Source organism: Artemia sp. Qi Xiang Cuo, chromosome 2 (genome assembly GCF_049724085.1).
Source record: "Artemia sp. Qi Xiang Cuo chromosome 2, ASM4972408v1, whole genome shotgun sequence".
Classification (NCBI taxonomy): Eukaryota; Metazoa; Arthropoda; class Branchiopoda; order Anostraca; family Artemiidae; genus Artemia; species Artemia sp. Qi Xiang Cuo.
Genome location: NC_142795.1, coordinates 32,647,566 through 32,665,061, shown reverse-complemented (window position 1 = coordinate 32,665,061; position 17,496 = coordinate 32,647,566). Strand labels below are relative to the sequence as shown.

Sequence of the window (17,496 nt, the reverse complement as noted above, 5' to 3'; positions counted from 1 at the left end):
GTTTGCATTGATTGTTTATTTAATTTCTGTTCGTTTTAAGTTTCATTTATACTTAAAAAGCGAAACATTTTTTTTTTCGTTTTAAGCTTGATTTTCATATTCAATCTAAGCATTACTCGCTTTAAGATCCATTTATTCATTTATATTATTACTTGTATGTTTTTTGCTATGATTGTTTATTTAATTTCTGTTCGTTTTTGGTTTCATTTATTCTTTAATAATAATTCCTGGTCTTTTTTAGTTTGAATTTTAACAGGTATTTGTATCTGCTGAGCTTAAGTTTAAAATGGCCTTTACTTTTCCTTGAAAAACTTATTTTTCGGAAAGTTTTTTTAAATTCATTTTTTTGTTCTTGATTGCAAAAAGTTTCAAGTTTTTAAAAATTCCTTATTTCAAAATCAAAATTAAAAAAACCAAAGGTTTATCAAAGTAACAATATCAAAGTGAAAGCATGGATTTGGGTCAACCTCAGAGTTTTTATTATCTGATGTTTGAACTCTTTTGAACAAAATGGCTATCTCAAAATTTTTATCGGATATGTTTGGGGGAAAAGGGTGTGAGGAGGGGACAATTAACCTTCGGTCTCTTTTGACTCTTTAAAAGTGAACTAGAACTTTCTATGTTCAACCAAATCAGCCCTCTCTGAAGTTTATACGAGCATCCCATCTATAAGAATCATATCTGTCCCCAGAGTATAACTTCCAAATGCCTGTCCCTGGGTCCTGGGGGGTTGTGTCGACCCCGGACTTTTAATATCTCATGGTTGGGCTGGCTATTTTTAACAAAATAGTCACCTCAAATTTTTATCGGATGGGTTTATCCATCCAAAAATCCCAAAATCGTTGAGGGTGGGAGGGGATAGTTGCCCTACAATCTATTTTCACTCTGAGAAAAGGAACTACAGCTTTTAATTTCCATCCAAATGAAACCTCTCTGAAGTTTATACGGGCATCGCTTTCATAAGAGCCACATACGGCCCCAGGACATAGCTTGCAATGCCTGCCCCCCGGGCACTGGGGAGTTTTGTCGACACTGGGGTTTTTGTTATCTAACCTTTGAACTATTTAAAAAAAATGGCTATCTCAAATATATTATCGGATGGGTGTGAGGAAAATAGAGTGTGGAGAGAGGGGGCTAGTTGCCCTCCGATCTCTTTTGAAAAAAGAGATCAGATCTCTTAAAAAGTGAACCGATCTCTTAAAAGGTTAACGAGAACTTTCAATTTCCAATCATATGAGCCCTCTCCAAAGTTTATACGAGCGTCCCTTCTACACGAACTATATATGCCCTCAGAGCATTACTTACAACGCCTTCCTCCGGGCCCTGGGTGGTTGTGTCAACCCCGGAGTTTTCATTACATGATTTTTGAACTATTTAAGAAAAATTGCTACCTCAAAGTTCTTATCGGATGGGTTTGAGGAAATAAGGGCATAGACGGGGGGGCTAGCTGCCCTCCGATACCGTTTACCTCTTTAAAAGTGAACTAGAACTTTCAATTTCCAATCAAATAAGCCCTCTTCGAAGTTTATACGAGCATACCTTCCATAAGAACCATATATGCCCCCAGAGTAATACTTGCAACGCCTGCCCTGGGTCCGGGGGGGCTGCCGACAAAGGAGTTTTTCTTATTTGACCTTTGAACTATTTTTAACGAAATGGCCATACGTAAAGGAGTTTTCGTTATATGATCTTTGAACTATTTTTAACAAAATGGCTACCTCAAATTCTTTATCAGATGTATTTCGGGAAAAAGGGCTTGGGGGGCTAGTTGCCCTTCAATCACTTTTGACTCTAAAAAGAGCACTAGAACTCTCGATTTCCAATCGAGTGAGCCCCCTTTGAAGTTATACGACGACCCCTTCTATATGAAGTACCTCTAGGAAAAAAATTAATGGAGTGTGGGTGGAGGCTAGCTGCCCTCCAATCACTTTTGACTCTTAAAAAGTGAATTACAACTTTCAATTTCCCATCAAATGAACCCTCTATGAAAATTATACGAGCATCCGTTCCATAACAATCATATATGCACCCAGGGCATAACTTACAACGCCTACCCCCGGGCCCTGGGAGGCTGTGTCGACACCAGAGTTTTTTGTTATCTGAACTTTGAACTATTTTTAGCATTTTTATGTGATGCATTTACGGCGTGTCCTCCGATCTCTTTTGACTCTTAAAAAGTGAAAAAGAACTTTCAATTTCCAATCAAATGAGCCCTCTCCGAAGTTTATATGAGCATCCCTCCCATTAGATTTATGTATGCCCCTAGAGCATTACTCATAACGCCTGCCTCCGGGCCCTGGGGGCTGTGTCAACACAGGAATTTTTCTTATCTGACCTTTGAACTATTTTTATTGAAATGGCTGTTATAAAAATTTTATCGGATGGGCTTGGGGGAAAAAGGGTGTGTGGAGGAGGGGGGGTAGTTGCCCCCGGATATCTTTTGCCTCTTTAAAAGTGAACTAGAACTATCAATATCCAATCAAATGAGCCCTCTGAAGTTTATACGATTATCCCTTTCATAAGAATCATATACGCCCCCAGGACAACACTTACAACGCCTATCCCCCGGGCCGTAAGGGGAGTGTTTGTTATCTAATTTTTGGAAAATTTTCAAAACACTGGCTATCTCAAAATTTGTAGTGGATGGGTTTGGGGAAAAATGGCTGGGGGGGGGATGCTAGTTGCCCTTAACTCTCTTGACTCTTAAAAAGTGAACTAGAACTTTCGATTTCCAATCAAATGAGCCCTCTATGGAGTTTATACGAGCACACCTTTGGTAAAAGCCATACATGCCCTTAGGGCATAATTTAGAACGCCTTCCCCTGGGCCCTAGGGGGTTGTATTGACAGTTTTTTTTTTATCTGACCTTTGAACTATTTTTGACAAAATGTCTATCTCAAAATTTTCATCAGATGGGTTTAGAAAAAGAAGGCGTGGGGGGGGGGGGGCTAGGTGCTATTGGATCTCTTTTGACTCTTAAAAAGTGAGCTCAAAATTTCAATTTCAAATCAAATGAGCCCTCTCTGAAATTTATACGAGCATCCCTTTCATAAGAACCCCATATGCCCTAGGGCATAACTTACAACGCCTGCCCCCGGGCCCTGGGGGATTGTGTCGACACCTGAGTTTTTGCCATCTGTCTTTTGAGCAATTTTTAACTTAATGGCTATCTCAAAATTTTTATCGGATGCATTTGGGGAAAAATGGGCGGGGGGGGGCTATTTTACCTCCAGTCTCTTTAGAATCTCAAAAACTGAACTAGACCTTTCAATTTCCAAGCAAATGAGCCCTCTCTGAAGTTTTTACGAGCATCCCTTCATTAAGAGCTATATATTCCCCCACGGCATAACTTACAACGCCTGCCCTCAGGCCCTGGGGGGCTATGTCGACCCCGGAGTTTTCGTTATATGGTCTTTGAACTATTTTAAAAAAAGGCTATCACAAAGTTCTTATCGGATGGGTTTGAGGAAAAAAGGGGGGGGCGGGGGGGGGGGCTTAGGTGCCCTCCAATCTCTCTTGACTCTTAAAAAGTGAACTAGAACTTTCACTTTCCAATCAAATGAGCCCTCTATGAAGTTTATACGAGCACACCTTTCATAAGAGCCATACATGCCCTTTGGGCATAACTTACAACTCCTGCTCCTGGGTCCTGGGGGGTTGTGTCGACACAAAGATTTTTGTTATATGATCTTTGAACTATTTCTAACAAAATAGCTGTCTCCAAATTCTTATCAGATGCATTTGGGAAAAAAGCGTTTGTGGGGGGGGGAGCTGGTTACCCTCCGATATCTTTTGAGGTAGCTTCAGACATATAAAAATACTAATCTGATCTTGTCAAGACTTACATATGTATTAAAGTCACACACAACATATCATCAAAGACAAATCACCTGTCTATCATTCCGAAAATTTCAATGGGTAGTTCTCTATACTTTGGATCAGGATTAGGCCCACCAAAACTGTTGGGATGATAAATTGGCTTCCCTGTGTCATCATATTTGAACGACATTTCTCCGCCATGATGATAGTTGGACACATGTCCTCTGTACGGACAGTTCACTGGTAGCTGCATAAAATTCACACCAACTCGATGACGTCCTGATTCTCGATATATTTGCATCCGTCCCTTGAAGTAAATAAATTCCAAAAAAAATCTGTTTGTTAGGAAATTCAAAGAAAAATAAAGACTAAAAACACACGGTCTACCAATTTTAACAATCCATTATAGGAACTATTGATATAGATGTTGTTAATTAAAAACATGAAATGTTTTATTCTGTATTTTTGGGGGATTTGAAATAGAAAAAAAAAGGAAGCATAACTTACAGAAGCCAAATTTTTAGCGTAATTGAACTAGTTGGATCCCTTGACTATGTATTATAAATAATACTAAATTTCAAAAAAAGAGCAACTGTGCTAAGTTAGTTATATGCATGGATGTCAAGCGTAAAGGAAGAATTTAAAACTAAACGTAAAAAAGCAGGGACAACAAAATTAGATTATTCTTGAAAATCTGTTATTAGGATATCATTAGATATTAGATAATTCTTCAATAATCTAGATTATTCTAGATTTTTCTTAGATTATTCTTGTGATTGATGCTAGGCATCAAAACACCAAATCTTACGTCCCGAAAAAAAGGTCTCATAAGGTAGAACAAGGAGAAACATCAAAAGAGGCGTTTTGAGGTGGGTCACGAGCTAATTGTTCACTTTCAGTGAAATAAGAAAGTTATAAAAATAGAATCTACATGCAAGTTCAGTGTGTGGGCGCATATTAAAATTGTGTTTCATTTAATTTTCGACTTACTTTTTCCCTTACCTACATGAATTCGTGATCCATCCTCAATGAATGATGATTGGAGCACCGGATATAGTTTTTCATATCTTTGCTGAGTACAAGAATCAATGTCCCATCAGTTGTTTAAGACTTGATGATGCACTGTAACAGCCTTAATTTCCAAATTATCATAATTTTTATCAAACAGTTCTGCTGCTGTTGATGTCAAATCACAGATAATCGGTGCTTTACTTAATTTTACCAGAATGTTAATTTACTTGTCTAATTAGTCAACTATGCATAGCTCATTACTTATTAAAAAGTTCAGATATACATTTGAAAACATTTACTGATTCTAGGTGAATAGAATGTCTATTGATTAATTCTTTAGGGGTTTTAGCAAGATACAATCTTTCAGTGACAGATTCTGAGCCAAGAAAAGATATGTCAAACAGTCTTTAGAGAAATAGTGTTTATTTTAATGGTAAGGTTTCCAATCAACTTTCATTAGACCATATTAGAAGAAAATGTACGCTAAGCTTGGCAACATACATTTTGTTCTTCTTCCTTTTAAGGGAAGGGGATCTCAGTAACTGCTTTTCCCATGAGGAGCAATAAAATTAGCTCTCGATAAAGAGTAGTCGTATAATAGGGCTTATTTCTGAGGCTAGAGTTATATTTTATTTCTATTTCTTAGGTTTATTCTTTCTTCACTATAGTACTTATTTAAGTTATGTAGGATAAATAAATATATTTTAAACAAACTTCAGAGAAATAGAAGCAAAGGAGAGTATAAAGAGCATTTTGATTTATTTGAAAATATATATTTTCTTCATAAGCAAATAAATATATGTAAGTATTTTGAACAAAACTGATCTAGGGCGAAAAAATACAACATAAATACAAAGATTTATCTATTGATCGAAAGCTACAACAAGACATGGTAAGGTACATGGCGTATTAACAAAATTCAAGTCTTTGAAAACTTTATTGCATAATGCCAATTTTGCAAATTCAAAAAAAAAAGTTCAGCATACTATGATGAATTTATCAACAACTATAACGAAAAAAAATAATAAGGATAGCATAACCGATCTTCAATATCTTTTTTTTTTTTTTTCCTCTCGGTGACCTTTAAATTTTCTTTAAAAATATCTCAAAATCTATCTAATGTCACCTACTCTTTTCTTAATAAAAATAACTTCTTTAAAAAAATTAAACTTATTAAAATTTTTTAAAAACTGAGCATTCCAGAATATACCAGGGTATAAAAATAGAGGTACACTACATTTCAATTTTCTTATAATTTTTAGGTTCATCCCATATCTCAGGCTGCCCTTCCCCCTTAGGGCACTCCTTCCATTGTGACCTTAAACTACACTTTTATATTCTTTTTCATCAACCTCTATATCCACTGATATGTATTTCACTTTTACCCCCGTCCCCCCAAAAAAAGAATAAAAAAACAAAACAAAAAAATAAATAAATAAAATAAGAAATAAATTAAATACTCCACCTTTACAAATAAATACCAAATGGTTAAATCTTTCATTATCTTCCTACTTCATTTCCTTAACCCTTATTACTCATCTTTCATTTCCCCTTTGGCTGCTCAATCCATTATTTACTCGCCTATCCCACTGAACTCTCACCTCTGTCTCACCCACTGAACTTTCATTACCTCTGTTGGGTTCGTATCTTTCATTTTTGCTTTCCAAACATAGTAGCTGAAATCTTCAATAGTTGGTCATAATAGTTCAACATAAGAAAAAAGGAAGTTCGACAAATTAACCACTGATGCTTAAGGTAGCACTAATCAGTGACATCACCCCCTAGACTCTTTTGGCCCTCCAATATTTTGAAAATTACCTTTTCTACTACTTTCATTGAAAATACCCTTTCTGGCAGGGCCGTATCCAGGATTTTTGTTCAGGGGGGTTTTTACTAATTTTTGACTTTTTTTGGGGGGGGGGGGTTACTAATTTTTGACTCAGTTTTCGACTAATTTTACTGATTTTTACCTAGGTTTTACTAATTTTCGACTTATTTTCGAGTCGGTAAAAATTTCGGGGGGGGGGGGGTTCAAACCGGGTAACCCCCCCCCCTGGATACGGCCTTGTTTTCTGGTATTTTTAGTGAAAAAAAATGCTTATTAGATTTTGAAATACACTTTGTCCCCTCCCAAACATTTTTAAGAGTTGGGGGTTTAATATTTCAAAATAAAATGACGATTTTGCTATTATTCAATAGCTGAGATAAATTAGCTGTATTCATGTACAAAATTACACACACACAAATATATATATATATATATATATATCGCGTTTTAAAAAAAAAAGTTGTGAGACAGAGTCAAACTTTAGCGTAAAGAGCGAGGCGTTGAGGAGGGGAAAGTCCCTTTCATATACGGAATGATTTCTGTTCGTTTTAAGTTATAATGTCGCTCCTTACTTTCAGTTAAAAAAATTTGTTTTTTTAGTTAATTTCTGTCCGTTTTTGAATTAATGCAGCTTTGATTTTGGCTCACCGTACATGAATAATTAAAACGAAATTCGCATATTAATTTTCCTTTTTTTGGCTAATTGCCTTTCTCGAAATTTTGTTCTGACGTAACTTACGAATTAACTTACGTAACGAATTTCTATATTCGTATGTTTTATTACGTATATTAGGAAGTTCGCTCCCTAGTCATTACCTCGCTCTTTACGCTAAAGTTCGAATTTCGTTTGAATCACAAAGCCCTGAATCACAAAGGCCGGTTAATTAGAATAGATAGCTCTTTTGAAAGTACTAAAAAAACTTTAGCGTAAAGAGCGAGGTATTGACTAAGGGGCGACCCCCCTCATATACGTAATAATTTCTGTTCGTTTTAAGGTTTAATGTTACTCCTTACTTTCAGTTAAAAGAACTTTTTTTTATTTAATTTCTGATCTTTTAAATTATGTTGGGAAATCTGGCGCCACCTTTATAGAAATGTCCCTTCCCCCAAGGAAATATCCCCCATGGAAAGATCCTCCACCGTAACTCTTCTCCGACCCCCCCCTCCCACTAGAAAAAAAATCCTCCTGAAAACGCCTGTATATTTCCCAATAACCAAAACTTATATTTGTAAACAATGGGCAAAGTTTATAACTTGCAGCCCGTCCCCCAGGAACTGTGGGGGATTAAGTCATCCCCAAAGACATATTAATTAGATTTTCGACTATGCTGAACAAAATGGTTTTCTCAAAATTTTTATTGGGTGACTTCGGGAAAAAAATGAGCGTGGGAGGGGGCCAAGCTTCCCTCCAATTTTTTTGGTCACTTAAAAAGAGCACTAGAACTTTTAATTTATGTTATAATGAACACTCTCACGATATTCTAGGACTACTGGATCGATACGATCACCCCTAGGAAAAAAATAAATAAAATTAAATTAAAAAAAAATAAACACGCATCAGGAATCTTTCTTCTGGCAAAAAATACAAACGTCCACATTTTTGCAGATAGGAGCTTGAAACCTCTATAGTAGGGTTCTCTGATACACTGAATCGGATGGTGTGATTTTCATTAAATTTTTATGACTTTTAGGGGTTATTTCCCCCTTTTTTGAAAATAAGGCAAATTTTCTCAGGTTGTGTAACTTTCGATGGGTGAGATTAAACTTGATTAAATTTATATATTTGAAATCATCATAAACATCTGATTCTTTTGATGAATCTATTCGTATCAAAATTCTGTTTTTTAGAGTGTCGGTTACTATTGAGCCGGGTCGCTCCTTACTTACAGTTCGTTGCCACAAACTGTTTGATACACAGAAAAATTCAGAATAAGCATTTAATTTGTTTTGGTTAAGTTGTGTGGTGGCAAAAACGTCAAAAGTAAACATTGAACCCTTTACATTGGTTAGATGACGTTAGCTAGACTCTTAATGTGAAACGCTGTTTCACTGCCTCGATCCAAATTATTTATTAAATTAAGAAAAGCAAGTTTTTTTTTAACTGAAAGAAAGGAACGACGTTAAAACTTAAAACGAACAGCAATTATTCCGTATATGAAAGGGGCTGTCCCCTCCTCAACGCCTCGCTCTTTACGCTAAAGTTTTTTATTGATTAAAAAAATAAGAGTTGTGAGAAAGTCAAACTTTAGCGTAAAGAGCGAGGCGTTGAGGAGGGGACAGCCCCTTCCATGTATGGAATAATTTCTGTTCGTTTTAAGTTTTAACGTCGTTCCTTACTTTCAGTTAAAAAAAAACTTTTTTTTTTAATCTAATTTTGAACATTTTCGAATTAACGCAGATTTCGATATTGGATCACCGTACATAAATAACTACAAAAGAATTTGTATTTTAATTTTACTTTTTATTTGGTTAAATGGCTTTCTCGAAGCTTGTTTAATTTTATTTACGAACGTTTTTATTAGTAATAAATATACGTAACTTACGAATTAACTTACGTAACGAACTTCTATATTCATATATTTTTAATGCGTATATTAGGGCCTCGCCCCCTAGTCAATACCTCGTTCTTGAAGCTGAAGTTCAAATTTTGTTCCTATTCTTTAAAAATGACCCTTAATCACAAAGGCCGTTAATTAGAATAAATAGCTCTTGTGAAAGTACTAAAAAATCTTTGGCTTAAAGAGAGACGTATTGACTAGCGGGTGAAGCTCATCATACACGTAATATTTTCTGTTCGTTTTAAGTTAATGTTACTCCTTATTTTCAGTTGGAAAACTTGTTTTTTTTTATATTTAATTTCTGATCTTTTTTTAAATTAAATAAAAAAAACAAGTTTTTTGAACTGAAAGTAAGGAGCGACATTAAAACTTAAAACGAACAGAAATTCTTCCGTATATGAAAGGGGCTGTCCCCTCCTCAACGCTTCGCTCTTTACGCTAAAGTTTTTTATTGTTTAAAAAATAAAAGTTGTGAGACAGAGTCAAACTTTAGCGTAAAGAGCGAGGCTTTGAGGAGGGGACAGCCCCTTCCATATATGGAATAATTTCTGTTCGTTTTAAGTTTTAATGTCGCTCCTTACTTTCAGTTTAAAAAACTTGTTTTTTTTATTTAATTTCTGATCGTGTTTTAGTTAATGCAGCTTTTGTTTTGGCTCGCCGTCATTGAATAAGTAAACAAAATTTTCATAAGAATTTTACTTTTCTTTAGAAAAATGGCTGTCTCTAAATTTGTTTCTGACATAATTTACAAATTAACTTACGTAACGAACTTCTATATTCGTATATTTTTCGTCTGGCAAAAATACAAAGTTGCGGATTTTTGCAGACATGAGCTTGACACCTATGATGTAGGGTTTTCTGATATGCTGAATCTGACGGTGTGATTTTTACTAAAATTATTTCACGTTTAGGGGATGTTTCCCCCCTCTTTCGAAAATCAGGTAAATTTTCCCAGGCTTGTCGCCTTTGATGAGTAATACTAAACTTAATAAAATTCATATATTTAGAATAAGCATTATAAGCCCATTCTTTTGATACATTTATTGACATTAAAGTTCCGTTTTTAAAAGTTTCGATTACTATTGAGCCGTATCGCTTGTTTTTTTTATTGTTTTTTTTTATTACGTATATGTTATTACTTGTATGATTGGGTTCTACCCTTAGTAAAAAACACGCACTTTACGTTAAAAGTTAACAAAAATTTTAATTCACAAACCCCTGAATCACAAAGGTCGTTTAATTAGAATAGATTGCTCTTTTGAAAGCACTAAAAAAAACTGTAGCGTAAAGAGCGAGGTATTGACTTGGGGGAGAACCCCCTCATATACGTAATAATTTTTGTTAATTTTAAGTTCTAATGTTGCTTCTTACTTTCAGTTGAAAAAACTTGTTTTTTTTAAATTTAATTTCTGATCCGTTTTTTAAATAATGCTTGGAAATACGGCAACCCCTTCATAGAAATGTCCCTTACCCCAAAGAAACATCCTCCACGGAGAGATTCTCCCGACTAACCCCCCCCCCCCCACCAGAAAAAATTCTTCCTGAAAATGTCTGTATACTGTCCAGAAACAAATACAAAATGTAAGTAATGGGCATATTTCATAACTTGCAGCCTTTCCCCTGGGAACGGTGGGGGATTAAGTCATCGTAAAAGACATATTTATTATATTTTCGACTATGCTGACCAAAATGGCAATCTCAAAATTTTAATCGAGTGACTTTGAGAAAAAAATGAACAATGGAGGGGGCCTAGTCATCCCCCATTTTTTGATCACATAAAAAAGGAAATAAAATTATTAATTTTCAGTCCCATGGATCCTCCAAAAGTTTTATTAGACCGTGGGGTCGTAAAAACTGTCCATGGGGAAAAAAAAAACAAATAAACACGCATCTGTGATCTTTCTTCGGGCAAAAAATGTAAAATTCCACATTTTTGTTGATAGGAGATTGAAACCTCTACAGTAGGGTTTTCTGATACGCTGAATATGATGGTGTGAATTTCATTAAGGTTCTCTAACTTTTAGGGGGTCTTTCTCCCTTTTTTCGAAAATCAGCCAAATTTTCTCAGGCGCGTAACTTTTGATGGGTAAGATTAAACTTGATGAAACGTATATATTTGAAATTAAAATTAAAATCTGATTCTTTTGATGTATCTATTGGTATAAAAATTCCGTTTTTTAGAGTTTCGGTTACCATTGAGCCGGGTCGCTCCTTACTTACAGTTCGTTACCACGAACTGTTTGATAATACTGGGAAATCCGGCGCCCCCTTCATAGTAATGTCCCTTCCCCCATGAAAACTTCCTCCATGGAAAGATCCTCCCATATAACCCCCGACCCACCCCCCCCCCCTACTACCAGAAAAAATCCCCCTGAAAACGTCTGTATACTTCCTAATAACCAATACTATGTGTTAACATTGGGTAATATTCATAACTTTCAGTCCTCCCCTTGGGGACTTCGGGAACAAAATGGCCATCTCAAAATTTTGATCAGGTGACTTTGAAAAAAATGAGCGTGGGAGGGGGCCTAGTTGCCCTCCATTTTTTTTCACTTAAAAAGAGCACTAGAACTTTTAATTTCCGTTCCAATGAGTCCTCCCACGACATTCTAGGACCACTGGGTCAATACGATCACCCATGGAAAAAAAAACCAAAAAACAAATGAACACGCATCCGTGATCTTTCTTCTGGCAAAACATACAAAATTCCACATTTTTGCAGATAGGAGCTTGAAATCTCTACAGTAGAGTTCTCTGATATGCTGAATACGATGGTGTGATTTTTATTAAGGTTTTATAATTTTTAGGGGGTCTTTCCTCCTTTTTTCGACAATCAGCCAAATTTTCTCAGGCGCGTAACTTTTGAAGGGTAGGACTAAACTTGATGAAAGTTATATATTTGAAATCAACATTGAAATCTGATTCTTTTGTTGTATCTATTGGTATTAAAAACACCTTTTCTAGAGTTTCCGTTTCCATTGAACCGGGTCACTCCTTACTTACAGTTCGTTACCACGAACTGTTTGATTAAACAAACAACCTCACCTCTTTGGTATACATTGAATACAGTCAATTCTACCTTGGAGCTACCATCAGTGTCAGAGATATCCTTTCGAGAAACATTTTCGCTTCCATAAAAGTATCCTAGCGATGCCAAATCAACTGTTACAATGACAACGCTTAATATTATATGTAATAACGAAAAAAAAACAAACTAGAAAACAACCGATTACCAAGACTCTGTGAAAACCGTGGAGAAATCAAAATACCATATCCAATACCAAAACTGAAAGAAGTGAATGTAGCATACAAAAGGAATAATTGAAAAGATACCGGATACATGAAGTGGAAGAATTACTTAATGCATAAAACCAAATTAGAAAATGGCCTTTTTAAAAATAATACTCATCACTATGAATTTGCAACCTAAATTATGGAATTGGAATCACATCAGTACTGACAAAGACTGCGCCCTGAGGTTGAAGCTCACAGTTTTTAGACACTAGAATTGTTCTTGGCAAAGTGGTAGACGTTTCTATCTGACCATCTAAAGAGCCTAATACATTAATTAGTCCTGAATTTAGTGTCCAGGTTCAATTTTTACGCTTTTTTATTCTTATTTTTATAAGCGTTAGTTGGATGTTCAAATTTAATATGTGTCTTTCAGAAAACTTCCTTGAGAATTTAGTGTCAAAGCAAGAGGGACCAAAGAGACTGCCATCATGACAAAAGCAACAGAGCCTGCGTTTTTCGTTCAAAAATTTGAAATTCAAACCTATTTTTGTAAATTTACCGAATAAACTTTGCCTTTTTCGCTTCCTCTCCTTCCAAGCCATTCAAGACTTGTAAGTGAGCATGATTTCAATGGCCTACTAAGATGAATACCAGAAGCAAACTAAGTTCTTCTTTAGTCTTATTAGCACTTTTCGCCTTACTGACATTACTACTAAGAAAAAGGGTCGTTATGACCGTTGTTCATCACAAGAGTTAAGACGAGGCTGAAGATAAACACCTACTTCAGCATGCAGATTAGCAAAGACGGATGAGACCAAAATGGCTAGGAGACGACGCAGTGACCGCTAACCCTGTGTCCGCATTATAAGGTAGGTGTGTTTTTATTTACCTGGGGGGGGGAGGGGGGAGTAATTAACAAAAGTGATTATGGAAGAAAAGGACAACGGCATGCATCAGGTAAACAGGAGGGTCTTTCGTTGTGTGCCTCCCCTTCCCCTTTCTTGTGATTTGCATGATTATTATATTCCTGTCTCTAGAAAGAAATTTCTATTACACATTATTATAAACAGTTTAGAGTATTCGGGATGGTGCATGGTATTTGACAAGTCATTTTTGTACGGTTTTCAATTATTATTTGACTTATTTGATGTTTTACTACCAAATGAAAAAGACACACAAGAAAGTTGACTTATAAAAGAGACGCAGTATTTGGACGTTTCATTTTCTTTAATCTCCTAGAACGTCCTCGATTTTGATTTTATCAAGTAGCCAGTGAGAATACGACGTTAATTAGCACTAATTGACTGAAAAGTTCACACCCCATCAATGTCTTCTACCTTGTTTTAATAAACTTAAACCTGCTAAATGTTCCTCCACAACTGAATTGCGAGAAAAGATAAGATTTAAAAATACATGTACCTAAAGAAAATAGCTGTGTATGCAGCAGAGTCCAAACTCTGTCAGTAAAAGACTGTAAGTACAGTTCAGGCCTTCGTTGGAAGGTCGACGGGACTCCAAGACCCCTCTTTAAAAAGATGTTCGGCGTTAGATAGCAGTGTCCCATCTCAGTTCTCTTGGTCCTCTTATGACAACGATACATTAAACTCTGTTGTTTCTTAGTCTGTTGCCAAATGCAGCAGTTTTGCAAATGGAGGCTGTAGCTTATTTTTCATTCTTCACTTTGATTAGATAAAAAAAAATTCTCAACTGAAAGTAAAGATCACCATTGAAACCTAAAATGAACAGAAATTATTACGTATAAAAAGGGGGTTGCACCCTCCTGAAGACCATGGTCTTTACGCTAAAGTTTTTTTAAGTACTTTTAAAAAAGCGTTTTATTGTTGTAATTAAACGGCCCTTGTGTTTCAGGAGTCATTATTAAAGTTTAAACAAAAAAAAACTTTAGCGTAAAGAGTGAGGTATTGAAGAGGGGACAGTCCCCATTATATACGTAATAGTTTCTGTTCGTTTTAAGTTTTAATGTTGCTCCTTACTTTCACATGAATAAAAAATTTTTGTTTAGCTTCTGATTTTTTTTTAATACTGCAAGGAAATCTGGCCCCACCTCCACGGAGAAATTCCCTCCCACAGAAATATCCTCTAGACAATTAAATCCCGGTGAAAATTTAAACCGGGCAATTACTCTTAAGCACTCCGCGCGTAAAATCGAGACGGAAAAGAGAAAGCACGACATAAAAATAATTTTAAACAAGAATTCTGGAAAATTCGTCCAGCGTATAATTTCCCCTGACAAGTTCATTCCCTAGAAACTTCCCTCCCCATGGAAAATTCCCCGTTGAAGAACCCCCAGCAGAAAGTGTTCCCCCCACCCAAAAATTTATGCCTACATCCCAATAAGAAATATTATGCGCGAACAATGGGCGAATTATATAACTTAGACCTTTCTCCTGGGGCAGTAGGGGGGGGGGGTCATTGTTATACCCAAAATAATAGTTATCGGGCCTTTCAACTATGATGAACAAAATGACTATCTCAAAATTTTTATTGGACGATTTTGGGAAAAAGGGGCGGGGAGGGGGCCTAGTTGCCCACCAATTTTTTTGTGTAACTTAAAAAATCAACTAGAACTTTTGATTTCCGTTCGAATGAGCCCTCTCCCGATATTCTAGGACCATTGGGTCGTTACGATCACCCCTGGGAAAAAAAAAAATAAAAAATAACACGTATCTGTGATCTTTCTTCTGGCAAAAAAAATTCAAAATTCTACATTTTTCCAGATAGGAGCTTGAAACCTATACAGGTGGGTTCTCTGAGTCTGATGGTGTGATTTTCATTGAGATTACTTGACTTTTAGGGGCTGTTTTCCCCCTTTTTTCAAAAAACAGGAAAAAAAACCTTTGATGGGTAAGACTAAACTTAATGAAATTTATATAATTTGAAATCAGCATAAAAAGTCGATTCTTTTTATATATCTATTGGTATCAAAATTCCGTTTTTTCCAGTTTCGGTTACTATTGAGCAGGGTCGCTCTTACTTACAGTTTGTTACCACGAACTGTTTGATTGAGTATCACATGGTTAATTTCGTCGATTTTGTCACAAATACATTGAAAAGCATGAGGGAACAGTCAACCATTATCCATTACATCTACACCCACCCCTGTCTCTTCCAAGTGTAGAGAATAAGTGGGACATACTTATGAGTAAATAAATCATCAGAAGAAACTACTATTACTAATAACTTACTGCAGCACCAAGCTGTCTGAGGTCAACATAGCTGCCCACTCTCCTTCTCCGTCCTAATCTATTCAAACCTCAACTGTTTATCTCCTTCCATGAAGTTTAAATTTCCTTTAGGTACTTCCCTATGACATTTTCCCACCCCATTCGGCGATGACCTGCTTTTCGTTTGACTCCTATATTGATGGCCAAAAAACATATTCTTTGGCAATCTGTCATCATTCATTCGTAAAATGTGTCCTAGCCATGTTAACCTTTCTTGTATTATAGCCCTAGAAAGTGGTACTTATTTTTCTGTCATGCTTATTGTTTGAGATACTGTCAGTCAAACGGGTAACAAAAACTATCGTTAGAAAATCCCTCTAGAAAGAACGGTACAAACGGGTATGTAATTCTTAAGCTTGTATGGTGTACAAAACAGTTACATTAAAGCGTTTAGTGCTACCTAGTAGAACAATATTGCTGCGATAAGGTATGAAGCGATGTCAGTTGCTTGTTTGGTGTTAAAACCTGAATGAGTTTAAATGAATCATTTTGATGGACTTTTTTCTAAGGAAACATGGCAAAGGCAGGAATCAAGCGGGAAGGTAACTCTTAAACTTAAGTTATGCAGACGATTTGAGTATCCTGGATAAGATTGTTGGTGAAATAAATGAATTTATTGATGTTTTGAAAGTCCAGGATGCAAGACTAGGTTTTAAATTTATTTTAAGAAGATTAAGTCCTTTAAAACAGGAATAAATGAATGTTAAGTGCCTTAGTTGGGGAACAAGAAGATCGATCAAGTGGATAACCTCACTTACATGGTTAATATTATTAGTAAAGATTGTGAATACGATGAAGACATAAAAAGTGGAATAGCCAAGGGCCAGGGTGTTTTCACAGTTGAAACAAATGTTTGGAAGAATATGACTATAGTTCCTCTAACCAAAATTAGGATAGCAGACGCTGTTGCTATGACAGTAGTTAAGTATGGTTCTGAAACTTGGGTGCTTCAAAAGTAGCCTAGCCATCTCAACTTTCTATTATTATAGTAATAGAAAGAGGGATATGACCACACCTTTCAAGCGGCTTTTTGTTTGGCATGCGGTCAGTCAAATGGTTACCTAAAACTATGTGTCGAGGATTCCTCAAACAGGAAACATTTAACAAATCTTTCTCTGCCTTTCATGCTGCTCACGTTTCAGAACCATACTTGACGACTGTAATCATCGTAGCTTCTAACATTCTAATCTTGGTTAGCATACTTATCTTCCTATTATTCCAAACTTTTTTCAATTCTGAAAAACAAATCTTGAGCTTTGGTTACTCTATTTTTTGCACATTCACTGCATCCATCATATTTACTAATAGAACTACCCAGGTAAGAAAAATTATCCGCTTGGTTGACTCGTTACCCAGAATCACCTCTTCACCTGCATTTATTCTGAATGAATGTATTCCTAAATAGATATTACATGTGAATGAACTAAGAATTTTACGTTTTTACGAATTCTTTTACAAGATGTTTAAACAGCTTCAAACTAAATCCCAGTCTTAGTATTTTTGCTATATGGTATTTTGCCCCTATTCAGGTAAAAATTGTTGTTTTACAGATTTGCTGAGGTGCCTTCTCTTTTGCTACTTAAAACAGCAACTTTAGGGCTCAAGAACCTGAAATTTAACTTCAACTAAAAATAACATTTGATCTTGTGATAAGAAACTCTTCTTTTTGATAGACTCAGTTGTGTGTTATTCCTTTCCCTACATGTTTATGCAATAGTAGGAAACAATTTTGGATTTTTGAATGGATATTTCGACTGCACATAATTTCTTCTTTACTAAGATTTTCTTGGTATTAGGTTCC

At 35.7% G+C, this 17,496-nt stretch overlaps 1 protein-coding gene across 1 annotated transcript in view; it reads right to left on the bottom strand.

Moving 5' to 3' along the window:
- The window catches only part of LOC148955156 (catalase-like), a 346,346-nt gene that overhangs the window by 325,152 nt on the left and 3,698 nt on the right, over positions 1-17,496 (bottom strand). Inside the window, exon 3 of the mRNA XM_089108084.1 lies at positions 3,891-4,126. Within this exon, the coding sequence (XP_088964210.1) occupies positions 3,891-4,126 (236 nt within the window). The remainder of the gene's footprint in view (positions 1-3,890; positions 4,127-17,496) is intronic.